Source organism: Tachysurus fulvidraco, chromosome 20 (genome assembly GCF_022655615.1).
Source record: "Tachysurus fulvidraco isolate hzauxx_2018 chromosome 20, HZAU_PFXX_2.0, whole genome shotgun sequence".
NCBI classification, from domain to species: domain Eukaryota; kingdom Metazoa; phylum Chordata; class Actinopteri; order Siluriformes; family Bagridae; genus Tachysurus; species Tachysurus fulvidraco.
Window position 1 is genome coordinate 6,699,493 of NC_062537.1, and position 20,193 is coordinate 6,719,685.

Sequence of the window (20,193 nt, forward strand, 5' to 3'; positions counted from 1 at the left end):
TCTTTCTTGTGAAGTTTTACTGTACCTTGTAGTAGTTTACCATTAGTTAGTTTCATTATTTATTAGTTTAGTATGATGGACACGCAGTAAACAATATGTCCACTAGGTGGCAGGGAAACTTGTAACAGTGTTGAATAATGTTGAATCAGCGACGAAGAACAAAAAGATGGCAGCACTTTTTAAAGCTCGGAAAGGTCAGTAAATAAACATGTTTGTTTTACGTTATATGTATATTCGATATATGTGAGCTCTTCTAGTCCGTAATTAGATTTATCTGTCTGTACGACATGTCATCTATAGTTTACACAGTGGTGCTGCAAAATGATCCCTATTGGTAATTATTTATTTAGATTTATCTAGTTATTTGTTTTTCTTTCCTTTGTCAGCTAGTTAAGGTAGCTGTTGTTGATCCTTGACGTCTTGTAAACAACCTTTAGGGTTTTTTTAAACACATTTTGCAATGTATTAATTGCACATGTATTAATTGCAATATGCCAGCAGCAATGTTATGAAATACCGAGTCAGATTTGTAATAAAGCGAATTCTATTTGATTAATGTAATTATTTAGTATATCAAGAATCTCTACTCAGTACGTAACAGACCTGGGATTCCTGGACGCTGTCCTGCTAAATCACGCGCTAACAATAAACACACTTTTATAACCTTTCACCCACTCTTTTTTTTAATGGCCGACGTTTATTTTACTTTTACACATTAACCAAAAAAAAATCTAATTAAAAAAAAATCTGTTTCAAATGACACTCCAGGACCACCATGTGTCACCAGGGGTAGTGTTTATGTTGTGAGTCTATTTTAGGTAAAGAGTTTTTGTGTTAAACTGCATGTGGATGTGCTGGACTGCAGATTCCACCAGTAAATTCATCACTATGGGAATCCAAGCTTCATCATAGCTCAAGGTTTTGATGATATTGGGATTGGGACTGCATATTGGGTTTAATTTGTATATATCCATTTGAATTAATTAATTAATATTTATTTGAATGAATTTAACACTAAGGACACTGTTTAAAGCAGCTTTACAGAAATATAAAATAATAGTTAAAAATTTTATTTCTATTTATACACAATCAGCAACACAATCTGATTTTACCAAAACAGTCAATGCCTATGAACCTTCCAGATCTGCTTCTTCTTTACTGAAGAAAATCTATTCACATAAAGCTTGCCTCTGCCCCCTGCTGTAGCCTTTATTACTTTAGGTACTAACAAGTGCACCTAGATTGAACAGATTATAAAAAGAAAAAATCATTAAAAAGGTACAGGTACTGTGTCATGAGACCAATCAGTGCTTTATATGTCATTAGTAATATTTAATAGTCTTCAATAAAATATTTAATAAAAAAAGATAAAAAGTTCTCTGGATAAGAGCATCTGCTAAATAATGTAAATGATCAAAATTTTACATTGGTTTCAATAGCTTTTCTAAGATCAAAAAACATCAGCGGGGAGACAAAAACCATGATAAGAGGCCAGTAGCAGGTCATCTGCCACTTTAACCAGTGCTATATCTGTGTTATGATCAGGCTAAATCCTTGATAAATCCTGACTGATAAACTGAATCCTGTACGTTATTCATATGTAGGTATGAGGTAGCTACTGTATGTAGGTAGGTTAAGGTTGTTTTATTTTTTAATCAGGGGTTTGGTAACTGTTTAAAAATATTATGTACTATAGTTTTAAATATTTAGGGACATAGTCAATACTAAGGGAAGAACTGATTACATTTAGAAGCAGTTTGGTTTGGTTGCTATTGGTTTGTATAAAGAAATATGTAGGTAGGGGATCTAGTATGTTGAAAAGTTTGAAGAACATTAAATCTGTCTCTTGAAGGGGATGGAATCAATCAAGTGATCAGATATAATAATATTGTCATTTACAGGATTAGTGATTCATGTTCTCAATTTTGGTATTGAAATAATTCATGAAGTCATTGCTGCTGTATATCAATGGTGTGCGTTTTTCTGTGTGGTTTCATTTTGTTAGAGTATTAAATAAAAATATTGGATTATTTATCTTCAACTAGGGGGAGAGATGCTGATCTTGCAGCACAGAGAGATTTTCTTTAGCCCATGGGGCTCTCCGTCTATGCCACTTACAATAGTACCAATTTAGTTAAGGTGGGTGTGTGATCATTATACCAGGGTGCTAGTATTTTTTTAATGACTATTGTGTATTGACTCAAAGAACTCAGATCAAGTTCTATGGGGTCAGATGGTGATCCAGTCATATAATAACTCTGGGAAACCTCTCTTTGGATAGAAATTTATGTTTAACAAGGTAACTTGGCAAAAAAAAAAAAATCATTTACAGCATTTGGCAGGTGCCCTCATCCAGAACGACTTACATTATCTTGTTTTTGTGTACAACTGAGCAATTGAAGGTGAAGTGCCTTGCTCAGGGACCCAACATTGGTAACTTGGTGGACCTGGGATCGAACTCACAACGTTCCGATTGGTAGCCCAACAATCACTAGGCTACCACATGCCTATTTACCCTCTGTGAGGGCTCTAATGCCAGAGTTGTGGGTTACTAAATTTGCCTAAGACATCCAGACTTTCCCTTACAGACACTACACTGCTCTCACTATCGCTGACCCTCTCTAGCATCAGGATTCGCACCTCAAATGCTGCAATCTTCTCCATTGGAGAGCTAACTAAAATACACATATTACATTTAAAATTACTGCTAAAGATGGAGGAGGAATTACTGAACATCCTGCAGCTAGTACAGTAATGCATTGGACCCTTTACTGAATATGGGCTGTATATTAAAAGATCTGAAGCAGAGGAAATTTGCTTAAATTATTGATTTTCAAAAAGATTAAACATGACAGGAAAGTGAAACATTGAAAGTGTGCAAAATAATTACTTAAAATGGAAAATTAAATGGTACAATTTAAACACAGATTTGAAAACATGAACTACAGTATATAAAATCTTTTAAGCTGCATTTAAAAATTGAAATTATAACTGCAAGTGGCCCATGCACCTTTAGCAAAATTCACTTCCACTGGCTAGTTGATGTCATCACATATAACAAAAAAGATGCAGGCAGCCATGTTTACGAAGTAACCCAGTAGAAATGAATATTCTTTTCCAAAATATGTTTTTGTTGTAGCCAAGTGGTTAAGGTGTTGGTCTACCAATCGGAAGTTTGTGAGTTTGATCCCAGGTCCAAGGCCCTTAACCCTCAATTGCTCAGTTGTATAAAAAAATTAAAAAAGTCACTCTGCATAAGGGTGTCTGCCAAATGCTGTAAATGTACAAAATACCTAAGAGCTTATCGCTGTCTAGGGCTGGGCGATAAAACGATAACAATATGTATCACGTGAACGATAGCAATAAAAAAATGTGCTCGATAAAACGTTCGATATTTTTTATCCTTTGTCGGAAGGAAACAGAGGTTGCGAAGCAAGTTTGGTTGCATTAACAAAGGCAATCACTCTCTGGTAACCTAGCAACGTAGGGAATGACGAGATAATAGCCAATCATGTAAAAGTATCAAGTTTGGTTGTGCCATATTGTTGTCTCCTGCTTCAGTAACCGACTGATAAGCAGAGAATGTGCGCCACAGTGAGCGAGGAAATTGTAAATAAAAGAGGAAAAGTCAGCTACATTTTCATATTTTTGCAGGTTTTATATTTCAAACAATGTTACTGTAGTGTATCAGGTTTGTGTTTAATATTACAGATGTATCTCCGTTAGGGCAGAAACGATTCCTCGAGTAACTCCATTACAAAAATTTATCTTTTAAATTTAATTTAAAGCCTCTTTTAATTCATTTTAAAGCTCGTGTGTGTGTGTGTGTGTGTGTGTGTGTGTGTGTGTGTGTGTGTGTGTGTGTGTGTGTGTGTGTGTGTGTGTGTGAGACAATGTGCTTACGTCAAAGCGGAAGGAGACGCGAGGAGTTATCTGTCTTTTGATTTGAGGGCGTGGGCGGGCTGCAAAATGGAAGGGCGTGATAACAATGTCAATGAGCAAAGAGAAGAAACAAACAGGAGGAAACGCCAGAAAATCTAAGCTGACATACCACAACAGCACGTTGTCCATGCTTATATATGCTTAAAGCACACGGTGTGAAACCATGCATGGCGTCTAGGTCCAAGTTCCTGTCCATGTTTTTGCCTTTTAAATACCACAAAGCATTCTTCACATATCTATCTATCTATCTATCTATCTATCTATCTATCTATCTATCTATCTATCTATCTATCTATCTATCTATCTATCTATCTATCTATCTATCTATCTATCTATTTAATTAAATGTATGCCTTAGTTTTGATACTTTAAAAAAAATTATTTGAAAGTAATTTAATTTTTTGTTTTTGCATCTTAGAAAAGGGTTCATTTAAAACCCAGAATGTATGACTATTGGGTAATATCTAATGGGTAATATCTACATATTTATTTGTGCTAGAAAATATTGTTGTATGCATTGCATACTATGCATTTAAAAAATAAAAGTTCATTTTTCTAAAAAAGGAAACCAATTAGTTGTTCATTTTAAGAGACCCGTCTTATTTTCTCTTGTATATTTAATATTGCTCTTTAATCAAGCAAAAATACATTTTATCCGATTAATCGATGACAGTTTCGGTAGAATACTTGATTACTAAAATATTCTATAGCTACAGCCCTAATCTCAGTCTACTTCAGTTTTATTTATGTTTACAAAACACTGCACATATTTAAAACACTTTATTCACCAGAAGGTGAACAGCTAGTGACCTTCCTAACACTAAACTTGCACTAAATTCTCAGGTTTCTCTGTTTATATTTAACACTCTGCACTATTTTATAACACTTTATTAACATTTCTTACATTTTCTTTCATTTTGCACCTTAAATGTTGAGAGATAATTGTTAATTGTACATTGTGACTTTAGACTTATGTTAACATAATTATTTGAGGTTTCCTGGTTGTTGACATTTTAGTCTTAATAACTAAGAGGATTATGATCAGAGGAAGGTTAAGTTTAAAATAAAAATGTTTAAATGTAATATATTTTTCTCCTGGTCCTTATTTTAAAGGGGTCATAAAAATATCAATAATTATTGATATTGACCGATATGAAACACTGATATCGTGATACAGTTTTCAGCCATATCGCCCAGCCCTATCGCTATCCCCTTGTTGATGTCCTTAACCCATAACATCCACTTGTCGATGACCTCTTCATTACACTGGCCTGCAAATGCCTTTGAGGTTTACTGTGGATCGACTTAGCTCTGTTGCACTTGAAGTGATTATGTGTAGGTTTTTGCAGAATCATGCAGAATGTTATTAAAAAAAACTTGAATAATACCATCTGCTGAGTAATTCAACAAATATTTCTGTGAACATGGGTCATTTTTTTTTAGATTGTGGGCATATACAAATGTGCAATTGTATAAATTTCTAGAGGGTCACTTCCTGAACATACCTTTCAAGATTCATGATTATAATTCAGTGGTATCCCTGTCGGATCCCTGTTTAAATCTCAGCTTAGCACATAGATATACTATACTGAATTAGAACTCAATAGAATTTGTGTTTCCTCAGAAATAATGATCTGACTTTAGCTCTATCCCTACACATGCCTATGCCCCAAACTTTGCACATAATCTTTGAATGTAACTGTATTAATCCCTGTATGGGAAATTCAAATTGACAAGGCAGCACAAGTAAAAGGTATCATATCAACGAAAATTAAGAAAGTACTATAAAGGTTTTTTTTTTTGTTTTTTTTTAATTATGCGGTAAATAGAAATAATATAAATAATTGAAACAATACAATAAATCTCTAAAAATAGGTTCTCATCATAACCTCACAAAATCACAAAGGAAAATAAATATGAAGATCTGAGTCATAGACTTGCCTTGTTTGAACAGCAGAGGTCCCAATCTACACAACAGAGTTAATATAGAGCTCTTGCTGAGCCTGATAATTCAGATTGGAAATTTGCAAATTGTTTTGGGAAAATGTATACATTAATTTTATTTTTTTATTATAAAAATATAGTAGCTTCCCAATTTTTTTTTATTTATTTAGGTTTGTATTGACATTTCATAGGTTAGGATTCAGAAATAAAACAGGTCTTTTCAGTTATATTTTTTCTTCATTCACATTTTAAAATGTTCTGAGAATTCAATCAAGTCAAAGATATAGTTATACCCTACTTAATATGCAGTTTACTTTAGTCTGCTTTTACAACCAAATTAAAAAGTGTTGACAATTTAGGAAGTCTTATCAGCATCCTTTCCATTAAATATGATTCACTGATGCCATGAATGAGTATTCTACAAATGAATAATGTATTTATGACATCATTTTTGCATTTCATTAGGCCTTCAGAAAAAAAAAGCTACACATTTGTAAATATTTCTCACTTTTGATATACCTTTGCCTAGCAGAGGGCAAAATATGATCTACCAAAATGATGCTACATACACACACACACAAGCACTGGGCATAGCAATTCATTAGGCCTCCAGAAAAAACAAAAGCTACTCATTTGTATATATTTCACACTTGTTAGATGCAGCTGGGGGCAAAATCTGATCTACCAACAAGCTTTACACACACACACACACACACACACACACACACACACACACACACACACACACACACACGTTGTGTTTTCATATTCAAATCATATTTGTTTCCTCTCTTATTTAGTTGCATCAGTCAACTTTTGCCTGGAGATATTATCAGTGATGAATGATAATGTATGATAAGATTTATCATTCATACATTAAGTATAATAAAAAAAACATAAGGAGGTAAACGAAGTTTTATTCACATGAAATTATGGCATGTTTTTGAGTGTGTGTGTGTGTGTGTGTGTGTGTAGCCTGTTGTTGGTTGATCAGATGACATTAGGTGGGCAAAATGGATATTACAAGTGTAAAATAGATATTACAAACAGAATGGTGATAATTGTGGAATTTTTGATTTATAAGCATTCAAGTCAATTTGGCCTGTAAAAAAACAGCCTTTATTATTTGCTGACATTAAAAATGGTCAAAATGGTTTCAAAACAATCTCCTGCCTATAATATATACTTCATTTTTTATAAGTAGTCAAAACAGACAAGGTCAATTTTACTCAGCGCTCCTAATTTGTATAGGAGGACAATACAAGGGTTAAATCTTACCCAGATAGTGCTATTTCTGATTGGCTATAGTGTACCCTCTTTTTTTTTTGATTGGCTGATAAGTGTCAGGCTCGACTAAGAACTGAGACGCACTTGATTCCTGCCCGGTTCCATAGACACAGCGGTGTGGACTGATACATTTTTTGGCACTGCGGCATATTAAATATATGATAAATAGTCAAAAAGTTTTTCTGCTTGAGAAACAGAAGTACAGAAATAGACCCCATAATTGAGACTGCGCCTTATAATCCGGTGCGCCTTATGGTGCGGAAAATACTGTAACTTATTTTTTCTTTCTTTTTTTACTTTAACTTTTTATTTGTTTTTATTACTTTTTATGTTTACATTGTTATTTTTCCTCACAAAATGTCAAGTTTCCTCTGTAATTAATGCAGAAAAATAAGACAAATCATCTCTTGTGTATGTTTCAGCCCTGTGCAGGGCTGTGAGGTGTGGCACTCGTTGCTTTACTCAGCTTGCAGAATTACCTGAACTCCATCAAATTCTGAGACAGACATGTCAGGAATATGCAACAAAAGAACTTGCACCGATTGCTGCACAGCTTGACAAAAATCATTCTTTTCCAGCTAAGCAGGTAAGTAACATGCAGCTGCAGATTTTTTCTTCTTGTTAAAAAATGCAAAACATCATGTCAGGACAGAAAGCAATTTCTATAACCATAGTCACCATGGAAAGTAAAAGATTTATCTGTATAAATAAGGGGGTGGAGGGTATATTTGGACAAGAACAGTTGATGCAGTATATACAGTTGTGCCGCATAATTTGTGCAGTCTGCATATTGCCTGATAATCTATATACAGTAAATATAAAAAGTCTAAACAACCCTGTTATTATGCTAGGTTTTTATGTCCGAATCATGTCAGAACTTTTCCACCATTATTGTGAAACTATATACAGCCTATATATTGAAATAAAAAAACCGTTAAGAATCATTTTAGGGAGGGAAAAAATTAAATTACAAAATGTTCAGAATAAAGCAATCAAAATGAAAACTATGTTAAATACTAATTAGTATATACCTGCCATCAATTAAGGTGACTAACTCCAAGTAAAGTACAACTTCTTGGTAACATCCATTTGGAAAAGCCATGTCAACCTTTCCTTTCTTGATAGTTCAGGGTTCCTTGTTGAAAAAAATTAATCATGAGAAGGTTATAAAAAAGATTTACCTGTAACGGAACACTGTAAAGCTAGTAATCAGCAATGGAGAAAATATGGGACAACAGTGATATTACTAAGAACAGGACGACCCCTGAAATTGATTTGAAGACCAGGAGAAAACTGGTCAGGGAGGCAGCCAAATGACCAACAGCAACGTTGAAAGAAGTGCAGCATTTGGTCAGTACTGGTTGCTCTCTGCATGTGACAGCAATCCCAACCTTTTTAACCAACTGGGCCTTTAATTTTTAGACACCAAAACCCTTCCATTTTAGGTGTGTAGACTTTTTATATCTAATGCATGCATAAATAAGCGAACACTTAATTATCACAGTATAAACCTAGTCAGGTTAACTTCAGTGAAATTGATCTGTCCAGTTAGGAAACTTAAATGATTGTGAATTAGTTTCACTTGACAATGACAACAGGTGCACTGGAAAGGCAAAAGCAAGACAGCCCCAAAAAGGTAATAGTTTTGCAGATGGGGGCCTCAGAAACTTTTATTTTTATTTATTTTTTTCTATGGTCCTTGTTATTACTTGTGTCTGCTCCTTTGTACGAGGAACACTGCCAGAGACATACAAAATAGCCACAAGCAGGCTAACTATGTGCATGTTTCTAACTAAACTGTCAGAAGCAGACTCCATGAGACTAATATGAGGGCCCAGCATCCTTTAGTGGGACCTGTTCTCACAGCCCAGCCCCGTGCAGCTCAATTGCCATTTCCAGAGAACACCAGAGTTGGCAGGACTGCTTTTGGCACCCCGTTCTCTAAACTGATAATAACAGGTTCACACTGAGCACATGTAACTGAGGTAAAAGAGTCTGGAGATGACATGGAAATGTTATGCTGCCTGCAACATCATTCAGCATGATTGGTTTGATGGTAGGTCAGTTATAGTCTGGAGAGGAATATCTTTGGAGAGTCACACAGAACTCCACATGAAAATCAATGGTTCACTTACTGCTGTTTATTAACTCAATGAAATCCTCAGAGACATTGCTAGATGTTACGCTAATGCAATGGATCCTGGGTTCCTCCTGCTCCATGACACTGCCCTCATTATCCCCAGACCTGAATCCAATTAAGATTCTTTGTGGCATTATGTACTGAAGCAACCCGAAGCTGCCAAGCTGAGGCCCTGATCCAGGTCTGAGAGGATGATCAAACAGGACGCAATTCACAATCTCCTCAGTAGTATGCCCAGACATTGTCAGGAGTGCATACATGTAAATGGGGCCATATGAACTACTGACTTACATTATGAGTTGTCCTAAAGAAATTTATGCAAGTTGAACCAGACTGTAATTAAAATTTTCTGTTTAGATTTTTGGTGTGATTTTGAATCGGGTCCTCAGTGGGTTGATGATTTTGGTTTCCATTGACCGTTGTCACATCATTCTGAATGATTTATACAATGTGAATAAGATTTAATATTTCATTCATCAAGATCCATTGTATGATTTAAAAGTTCCCTTCTTTTTGAGCAAGTTTTCCTCTTCTTGCTTACCAATAGTGATATTATTGGCAAAGCAAATCTGTCTATATTTCTGCATGTTATCCTGTCTACTTAAATTGTTTAAATAGTTATTGCTTGGTTTACAGATTCAGGAACTTGGAGCAATGGGTGTAATGGCCATGGAGGTACCAGAGAACCTTGGGGGAGCTGGAATGGATTATTTGGCCTATAGCCTGGCTGTTGAAGAGATAAGCAGAGGTTGTGCATCTACTGGGGTTATCGTCAGTGTCAATAATGTGAGTCAGTCTTAAGTTTGGAAACCATTCGCTTCATGTCAGGGTGTTAAAATATGTTTTGTAAATTAGGTTATATATATATATATACAGTCATGTAAAATAATTTGGACACTCTATTAAATAAAAAAAATAAATATTCCTTATTAAGAAATGTTAATGCATCAATTTCTGAACAAATTTCTTTTAATTTGTACCTTAATTTGATTAATTTGTGAAAAAAAAATCACCTTTGACTTAAAGTAAATCAATAACTGAAGGAGATGTTAGTACACCCGATGACGTAATAGCTAGAATTTCCCCCTTTTCCTGAAATAACCTCAATGAGCTGTTTTCTTGTTTCTTGAAATAAATTCATTTTAACTTCTATTTAAAGTTATTATACCACATTTAACACCATAGAGGTGCTGAGTTTGAGATGAAGCTGCAATTTGTAATTCCGTGGTTAAAATTGTTTATGGTTTTTTCCCACTCTGCACTTTGAACATACAGAGGTGGGAAATTACTTTTTTTTACAGCTTGCAAATTACCACTTATAAGACACCATGAAAGCAGTGCATGGCTTCTTGTCTGAGGGGTTTGTTCACTGCTTATAATTTATACAAAGAATAAATAAATAAAACATTGGCTGAGGTATGTATAGGGTTAAAAATGCATACATAATCTTAGTATTAATCTCTGTTATTTTAAATATTTTACTGTGTTGTTTAAATGAGCACTGGAAACATCTGCAATTAGTAAAAAGTGAGTTTGGGCTTGCTTTCACCATTTTTACATACCGTTCTCTCTTTTCTCTCTTTTCCTTGTCTCTTATGTATTATAAAATACAGTATGAAATATGCATGGTTAGGGCTGGGTGGTATGACCGTTACAGGTTTTCCTATTCCGTGCGTACCGTGAAATTTAAATTAGTGGGCGTGGTTAAACTCGTGTGTAGCACACCTGAATCTGGGAACGATTGAGAAAGGGCACATAAGCGTAGATAAGAAGAAAAACATGGAGAAAAACATGCATGCTGATAAAGAAATCCCACAAACCAATCCAGAGCTGGAGGAGGAACTTGTGAAATGAGGCGCGACATCGGTGGTATGGACGTGGTTCGGGTTTACAAAGGCTGACAAAGAACAGACAAATGTGATTTGCAAAAAATTTATAAAATAAGACGAGAAAGCCTATTCTTTGTTTTTAAAGTGTTGAAGTGGTATTTAATATATTAAGCACGTTCCTTTTGTTGATTTACCTGAAAAATTATTATTCCGTGATATATACCGCTACCGTGAAATAAAATAACTTATTCTGTGAAACAGATTTTTGGTCATTCCACCCACCCCTATGCATGGTAATGTTTTCTGAAATGTGTCCAATACATTTGAATACATGCTTGTGCTCCAAATGTATTAAATTACATATAAGAACCATAAATGACATAATAAAACCAGCTTTAATTGAATTTGAATTGCATTTCAGTCATTATATTTGGGCCCTATTCTGAAGTTTGGCACAGAAGAGCAAAAGAAGCAGTGGATATCTCCCTTTACTACTGGGGAAAAAGTAGGCTGCTTTGCTTTGAGTGAGCCAGGTACACATTTTTGTCTTTCCATGTGTTACGAAAACATCCATTAACAGATAAAACCTCTTTTACATATCTTTTTGTGCCCACTTTCTGCATAGATGTTCATGACAAGTACTCTTGTCTTGATGGTATCATAAATGAGTAGGTGACTTTGTGTGGCACTCGTTCCCATCCTTTAGCCATGTGCTTCTTTGCAGTAGGTGAACTGGTTACTTCTAGCTAGGTGTGAATGATTGTGAGATTTTCTGCAATTCAACTTTCATAAGGATTGCTTATGTTAGCATTTTGCAATGTAACTATTTCCCAATCGGACATTCAGCCATATAAATTACAGTATTACCTTGACTAGGTACTGATTCATGAAACATTTGCATCAGTGAGGGGGAAAAAAACAAATCTGCAATTCAACACACATTGCAGATAGCATGCATTATTATTTTTATTTTTTTTGGCCCTTTTATGTTTGTCAATTAGTTGACCACACACAAATTAGTTTATAATTTCTGCTAATTTTTGCATGTCACATATATCCCCCTCGCTCTGGCATGCCTCCATAATGTTCAATCTTGTTCACCACCTGATGCTACAGAGCTTTTTTGTTGTTGCTCTCTCTTGTTTTTGCTTTTCTGTGTTTTGGATCATGCTTGCCATTGTTGTTTGCTTATCACCCAATCTCTGCCTGCTTCTTGTACTGATTTTTCTGTCTAACTATTATTATTATTTCTGGCTGTGCCATATAGCTGGTCTTAAACTTCCTGATCATAACTTAAAAAAATTAAGCGGTCTCATTTTTTGTCCAGTTGCGTCAAGTGCTTTGTAAGACTAGTCCCAACCACTCCAAAGTGGACACCATCACATACCTTCACCACACCACTTTGAACCACCTGGACAGCAGAAATGTGTCACTGGATCTCCAACTCCCTGTCAGACAGACCACAAGCAGTTTGAGTGTGCAAACATGTCTCACCCCCATTCCTACTCAACACTGGAGCCCCCAATGTTGTGTATTGAGCCCCCTGCTGTACTCACTGTACCCTCATGACTGTGTGGCCACTTTCAGCTCCACCAACATCATCAAGTTTACTGACGACAGAAAAAAGGCTTTTAATGTCATTTCAACCATGTATAGCTGACACAGTACATAGTGAAATGAGATTTTTCTCCAGGACCATGGTGCTACATGAAACGAAGCCAGGGTGTAAAGAGAGTGTGGAGGGTGAAGAGTGTGTGTAAGGTGTGTGGGGTCATCCACAATGCTGTTAGCTTTGCGGATGCAGCTTGTGGTGTGAATGTCTGTGATTGAGGGTAGAGAGACTCCAATGATCTTCTCAGCTCTCCTCACTATGGTGCAATTCCCAAACCAGACAGTGATGCAGCTGCTGAGGATGCTTTCAATGGTCCCTCTGTAAAACATCAGGATGAAGGGAGGGAGATGTGCATTCCTCAGCCTCAGTAAGCCAGAAGTACACCAAGGAATTTGGTGCTCATTACGAACTTTACAGAGGATCCGTCAATGTTTAGCTGAGAGTGGGTGCTCTGTGCTCTCCTGAAGTCAACAACCATCTTTTTTGGCTTTATCAACATGCTTTACACCAGGCAGTTAGCTGTTCTACCACCTCTCTGTATGCTGACTTGTTGTTCTTGCTGATGAGTCCTACCATGGTTGTGTCATTGGCGAACTTGATGATATGGTTCGATATGTGCATTGCTACACAGTCGTGAGTCAGCAAGGTGAACAGCAGTGGACTGGGCACACAGCCCTGAGTGGCACCAGTGCTCAGTGTGGTGGTGCTGGTGATGCTGTTCCCAATCCAAACTGACTGAGGTCTCCCAGGCAGGAGGTCCAGGATCCAATTGCAGAGGGAGGTGCTCAGTCCCAGCAGGCTCAACTTTTCAATCAGGTGCTGAGGGATAATTGTTTTGAATGCTGAACTAGTCTATGAACAGTATTTGTGCGTAAATGTCTTTATTGTCCAGGTGGGAGAGGGCTAAATGAAGCGCTGTGGCAATGGCATCATCCGTGGAGCAGTTTGGACAATACACAAACTGCTAACATATTTTGTGGTGGTCATTATAATGTTAGCTCTTATTTCACGAGTAGTACATGACAAGTTATTGTTTACCTAAATATGTCCTGTTTTTTATTTGATATATCTGAGTGTCTGCTGTAGATTTTAGCCTTCAGTTTCATCTGTGCAAACTGCATTTATTGTTTTAAGGATATGCCTGCATCAACATTGGCATGGCCGATAATGTCATGGACTGCTGGACAGTTCCTCGCTAGAACACCAGAGGGCGGTCTGGCAGTGCTTTGTTAATTGTCTCCCATGTGCTTCTGTTTACGTTTTGTGTCTGCATGTGTTTGCCCTGCCAGATCCTTTTCCCAACTCTGCACAACTCTGTTCTTAATCTCTCACTAATTACCCTCCAATTATATACGTATGCTTGAGTTTGTTAGCTGAGTTCTTGTCTTGTGTCTCCTAGTTTTGTGATTGTTGTATTGCAGTTGCCTAGTCCTTTCTACTGTTACCATTTGTTTGTAGTTTTGTTATTTTGCTTAATAAATTGCTTTTTCTCATCTTACCCCTTCGTTTGGGTCTGGATTTTGTTTTATTGGAGGCACCTGTTCCTGACAGAATCACAAACCCAGTGGGATATGTACAGCCAGGTTGTTAAGGTGTTTTTTGGAGCAGATTTATTTTTCTTCTTTCAAATGCTCCCTAGTTACTGGTCATCGCTAGTGAAGTGTTTGACTGTTGGATGCAAGTAAGTTTATTTACCATGGGAATTCACCACAGTTTTCATTGTCAGAGTGTACATTCCCCCCAGTGCTAATGGTAAAGTGGAGACACCCGGTGTATGTGGCAGGGCATCCATGAACGATAAGACACCTTCACCTCTCTGTGACATTGATGCCTCCCTTCTGTGGTCGGTTGCAGAACAACGTAGCTGCAAGGAAGAACATCCCTCCCTCCAAAAAGCAGGTACTCTAACCACGGCTGATGTGAGGAGAACTCTATATTGAGTTAATCTACAGAAGGCTGCTGGACCAGACAACAGTCCTGGCAGAGTGCTCCAGGAATGTGCAGAACAGCTAGTGGATGTCTTCACTGACCTCCTCAACATTTCCCTGAGTAGCACCATTGTTCCTATATGACTATTGTCCCTGATTGAAAAGCTGAGACTGTTGGACCTGAACACCTCTTTCTGCAGTTGGATCCTGGACTTCATGAGTCAGCATACAGAGAGGAGGTGCAACAGCTAACTGCCTGGTGTAAAGCGAACAACCTGTCTCTGAATGTTGATAAAACTACAGATATGCTTGTTGACTTCAGAAGAGCACAGAGTGACCACTCTCCCTTATTTGACCTGCCCCAAAAAAAATAAAGAAAGAATTTGGAGGCAGGCTAGATGCAGTTAGTGCAAGCAATGATATGGGGCCAAATATAAAGTGTTATAAACTTAAAACTGTTTCTATACCTTTGCTTGCCTAAAATTTGGGTGGTCTGAAAAAACACTAAATTGAAATTCATCCAGCACTAATAGATAATGTGCTTGTATATTATTCTCTCCCTTTTACACAAGTTGAACAAACCAGACAAGTATATTATGTGCATTGTGGAAAAGAAGACTTTATTTCAGTGTATGTGGGATATTCCTAAGATCCAAAATTTTTGAGAAATGTAATTTTATTCATTGTTAAACATGGCAGCATAGTACATTTTTGTATATGTTTACTTTAGGCTATACATAGCATCCTTCACTGAAAGATTCAAGATTTTTATTTGTCACGTGCACAATTATATAGGGTATATATAACCTGCAGTGAAATGTGGTAGTACCCCAGACTATACCATATCTCTAATTACATCATTAGATGTATTTTATTTGTTTTGAAAGGCAATGGGAGTGATGCAGGTGCAGCCTCCACACAGGCACATCAGGATGGAAACGAATGGGTACTGAATGGCACCAAAGCCTGGATCACCAATTGCTGGGACGCATCTGCTGCAATTGTCTTTGCCACAACAAATAAAAGCTTAAAACATAAGGTACATCATTTACAGCACATAAAAAACATCATGTCTCACTGTTATCAGATCACCTCAATTTTTTTTACTCAAACAATTATTTAATCTTAAGTCTTTTCAAAGATAGGTCATTTTGAATTGAACTATACAGCCAAGAGGAGTGTTTCGAAGTTGTTAAATAGTAAAATGCAAAAATAAATAACACCCTATAATTCAGTAACATGTACCACTTTTAGCAGTAATAACTTGAGGCAAACATTTTACTCTTCTTTTACAAGTGACTTCTTTTACAAGTGATTTCACTGTGATGTAAATTTTTTTTCCCATGACTTTATACTGGATGAACAGCAGTTAGATACTGCTAGATATGGAGTGTTTAGTTTTAATTCTTTAAATTCTTTTCATTTCAAATACAAATGTAATTTATGTAGTTTACATTTATATTTCAAAGTGGATAATCTTTTAATCTATATTCTCAGGGAATCAGTGCCTTCCTGGTACCTATGCCTCATCCAGGCCTATTTCTGGGTAAGAAAGAGGATAAACTTGGAATCAGAGCATCATCTACAGCAAACCTGATACTGGAGGACTGCCGTGTCCCACTGACAAACTTATTGGGTCACCCTGGCATGGGCTTCAAGATTGCCATGGTGAGACTTAGCTTACTAGCAAAGTTTGTAATTTTTATCCCATGGGTGTTTAAATGACTGTGGTAATTCAGCTTAAGAAGAAAATACAAGCCTAATCAAAAAATTCCAGAGTCAGTATGTGCAGAATGAAAAAGGATTAATTCATTCATATATGAATGAGATGGCAAAGATGAACATCTAATTGGAGTCCATGTTGCCATTATATTGCTGAGTGAATAATTAATGTGATAATTACAAGTTCAATCACTGAAAATGTGGTTTAAATCTAATTTACAACCTTGATTCTACCTTTGGAATTTTTTTAATGCTCTGAATAGACCGTTAGTAATGCTTTATGTTAACTGCGCACATGATTTTGCAACATGAAACTAAACTGAGGTTATGAAATCGTAGTGTGTGCAGGATATACTCTGTTCCATCACACTTTTAATTCTTTTGTTTTGGATTGTTGATTTATTACAATGATGCCAATGTTTTGGTTTATGTGATGTGTGGCCTATATAGAAAAATATTGTTTAAAACATAACCTGTCTGAGCTGTTTATGCTGCACACACTGCTCACTTTAAGTTCTGTAGTTGAAGGTCAGAGTTAGAATGTATCCTTTGACCAGCCGTGCACCATCATTCATGTGCCATTTCTAAATAGTGCTTAGGTCTGTAAGCATGTTTGAGACCCAAGTACACAAATTTACACAATTTTTGGATTAAAGCCATACTACGTGCAGGTAACTCAACTCTAAATATGGCTAAAATGTAACACTAAGCTAAAATCATTAACATTTTAATTTATAATCTGTTTGTTTAACAGCAAACGCTGGACAGCGGGCGAATTGGTATTGCATCTCAGGCTCTTGGTATTGCACAAGCAGCGATCGACTGTGCAGCTGGTTATGCTCAGAAGCGGATAGCCTTTGGAGCACCAATTGCAAAGTTGCAGGCAATACAGGTTCAGTACACAAATGCCAAGTTTATTTATGAATATGTCAGAAGATGGCTTTTGGGGCTTAATCCAATACAATCCAAACTTAGAAGCATGATACTTCTGCATCAACCTTAATGGATTGAAAAGGAACCTGTTCCTACATGTGCTGTGCAGAGTAATTACTTGACATGAAATTTATTTACTGAAAAGTAAACTAGGAAAGGTACTAAACTGCAAAGATTACCACCACTAAATAATTTTTTATTGATGTCCAACAGCATTCATATTGTTCATTTTTCTGTAAGCATTGTATTGTTTATTTCATTTTTAGATAATAATTTCTTCCTAAAACCCCAATAAAATCCTATTGGATTTTATTTTGAGTGGATAATTTGCATATCTTTTTTTTTCTTTATAGATCTTTAATATAGATTAAATAAATCTAATTAGCCAATAATGTGGCAACAGTACAGTGCAAATCATTCATATACAGGTCAAGATCATTAGTTAATGTTCCCATCTGACATCAGAATTACAAAAAGTGTATTACTTGGATCATGGCATGGATGTTGGTCCCAGAAGGGCTTGTGTAAATATTTCAAAAACTGCTGATCTCCTGGAAATTAAACACAATAGTCTCTATAGTTTATAAAGAATGGTGTTGATAAGAGGCCAGAGTAAAATAGCTCAAGCTGTCATCCAGGATGTTGTATAATCAATGTTTACAACGGTTGTGAGCAGAATTTTATATACACAAGCATACACAAAACTTGGAGGATTGGTTTTAAGAGCAGAAGACCCCCCATCAGGTTTCAAACCTGTCAGCCAAGAGCAAGAATCTAAGGCTATCATGGTCAGATGCTCACGTATTTTTTTATCTTCAAAATTCAGCAAGCCTTTTCTGATTCTATTTCTTGGATGACTGGAATGGAAATCAGTGTGGTGTGCTGTTGTAGCTTTTGTGTGTAAAATGCCCAAGACACCAGTGGTTTATGAAATACATAGTCCAGCCTTTCTGATGCCACCATTACTGGCACAGTCAAAGTCACATTTGATGTTTGCTGTGAACATTACCTTAAAATCTTAACTTGTATCTGCAGTTTGTACATTGCACTACTGCCATGTGATTGGCTGATAACTGCATGAATGTGTGGGTGTAGAGGTGTTCCTAATGTAATGGACAGTGAGTGTATATTAATGTGAGTATATGGAGTATATATGGACTTAATGATATAATATGACTGTTATTAAGTGTTATAAAAGGTTAATTTTCATTTTGAGAGCTCAGAGTTGTTTTTGAAATTTATAGTTAGGACATGCAACACTATACTTGATTTTGACAGTAATCTCTCCTTCAGTTTAAGTTGGCAGACATGTCTGTAGCTATAGAAAGTGCTCGTCTTCTCACCTGGAAAGCTGCACTTTTACGAGATGGAAAAAAACCCTATTCTAAGGCTGGTCCTTTTTCCTTTTACTTATATTTCATGGTCAACAGTATATCAAGAGTGATCAGAGAGACTCATTTCCATCTGCTCTTTCATTACAGGAAGCTGCTATGGCCAAGCTGGCTGCATCTGAAGCAGCAACATTTGTTTCTCATCAGGTAAGATACAACTCCACATTTCAAATAGTTAATAGAAAATGAAGTGTCTAACCTTTTTGTGCTTTCCATATGAAGGCCATTCAGGTGCTGGGAGGAATGGGTTATGTAACAGACATGCCTGCTGAGAGACACTACAGAGATGCCCGCATCACTGAAATCTACGAGGGGACCAGTGAAATTCAGAGACTTGTCATTGCAAACCAGATTTTAAAGGAATATCAACAGTAGAGCTGTATGACATGCAGCAAATGCATGTCAGCACACCAAATCATCAACATTCTGAATTTTATCACGGCAGTGAGTGCCTGGAGATGTTACCATTGTCAAAAACATTCTAATTTCTGATATTCTAAAATGTTTGCCAATGCTGTAATTTTTGGATATTTAAAGCACTGTAAAGATACATTTTTAATTCTGTAAGAGAGTAGCACGTGTCTTTGCTGCTAGTTTTTGCTGATTTCACTGCATTTTTTTGAGAAATATCTAATGATTGAGGAAACGGTTCTTATAAATCAAAGAATTACTTACATAGCTTAAAATATTTATGTATTTTGCTGCATGTTTTGTTATTGCATCAGTAAATTATTAGGTTTAATAAATTAAACAATTAGAAGTTTCATCAAAAGAGAATATTCTTTAGATTTTTTTAAATTGGATGTGTTCACATTTAAGAGATATATATAATATTTTTTCATCTCTTAAACTAACAGCTGAGGTCTGATTGAGTACCACTGCTCAGAGTTAAAACAGCTTCACAATATGATAAGTCTAGGCATGTTTGAACTACTTTTGATTTTTATACACCACCTAAATTCACTGAAATTAACATGTTGCAACATGTAACATTTGACAGCCTTAACATACAGAATAATTCAAGCCTTTCATAAAGCTATAAACATATAGAAAACATTGTCTAATTTTTTTTAACTCGGAAGTAGGCTGAGTAGAACACACTTCTGTAAAATAGTTTACACTTTTCAGGGATAAACTTTTTTGGTGCAGATTTTTGGTGTAATTTCTTGGGCTCAAGACACATTGAAGAATAAAAACTTTCCCAGTTCTTAAAAAGCCTGCCATCCAAATTATTTTATTTTTATTTTTACAAATATTAATGACTATAAGGAAACACTGGATTGAACACTATGACCCATTAAGGAGATTTTGCTGGGTTATTTAATCATCATCTTCTACTTTCAGCTTTTCCTGTTCGGGGTCGCCACAGCGAATCATCTGTTTCCACTCTATCCTCGGCATCCTCTACTCTTGCACCAATTACCATCATGTCCTCTTTAAACACATCCATATATCTCTCTTTGTCC

General features: G+C 36.1%; 1 protein-coding gene across 1 annotated transcript; it reads left to right on the forward strand.

The window, feature by feature from the left end:
- The first annotated feature begins 58 nt into the window (after positions 1–58).
- acads (acyl-CoA dehydrogenase short chain) lies at positions 59–19,942 on the forward strand. The gene is made up of 10 exons (XM_027139418.2): positions 59–194; positions 7,595–7,758; positions 9,949–10,098; positions 11,563–11,674; positions 15,569–15,720; positions 16,179–16,349; positions 17,158–17,295; positions 18,630–18,725; positions 18,818–18,874; positions 18,950–19,942. Exons 1-10 carry the CDS (start codon positions 167–169, stop codon positions 19,100–19,102), a joined length of 1,221 nt encoding a protein of 406 aa, XP_026995219.1. The 5' UTR covers positions 59–166; the 3' UTR covers positions 19,103–19,942.
- The last annotated feature ends 251 nt before the right edge of the window (positions 19,943–20,193 follow it).

Excerpts from the sequence above, each read along its gene's own strand:
- acads (XM_027139418.2), top strand. The coding sequence starts at position 167 with ATGGCAGCACTTTTTAAAGCTCGGAAAG. Across the intron at positions 7,759-9,948 it reads ATTCTTTTCCAGCTAAGCAG|ATTCAGGAACTTGGAGCAAT; the intron begins GTAAGTAACATG and ends CTTGGTTTACAG. Across the intron at positions 18,726-18,817 it reads GAAAAAAACCCTATTCTAAG|GAAGCTGCTATGGCCAAGCT; the intron begins GCTGGTCCTTTT and ends CTTTCATTACAG.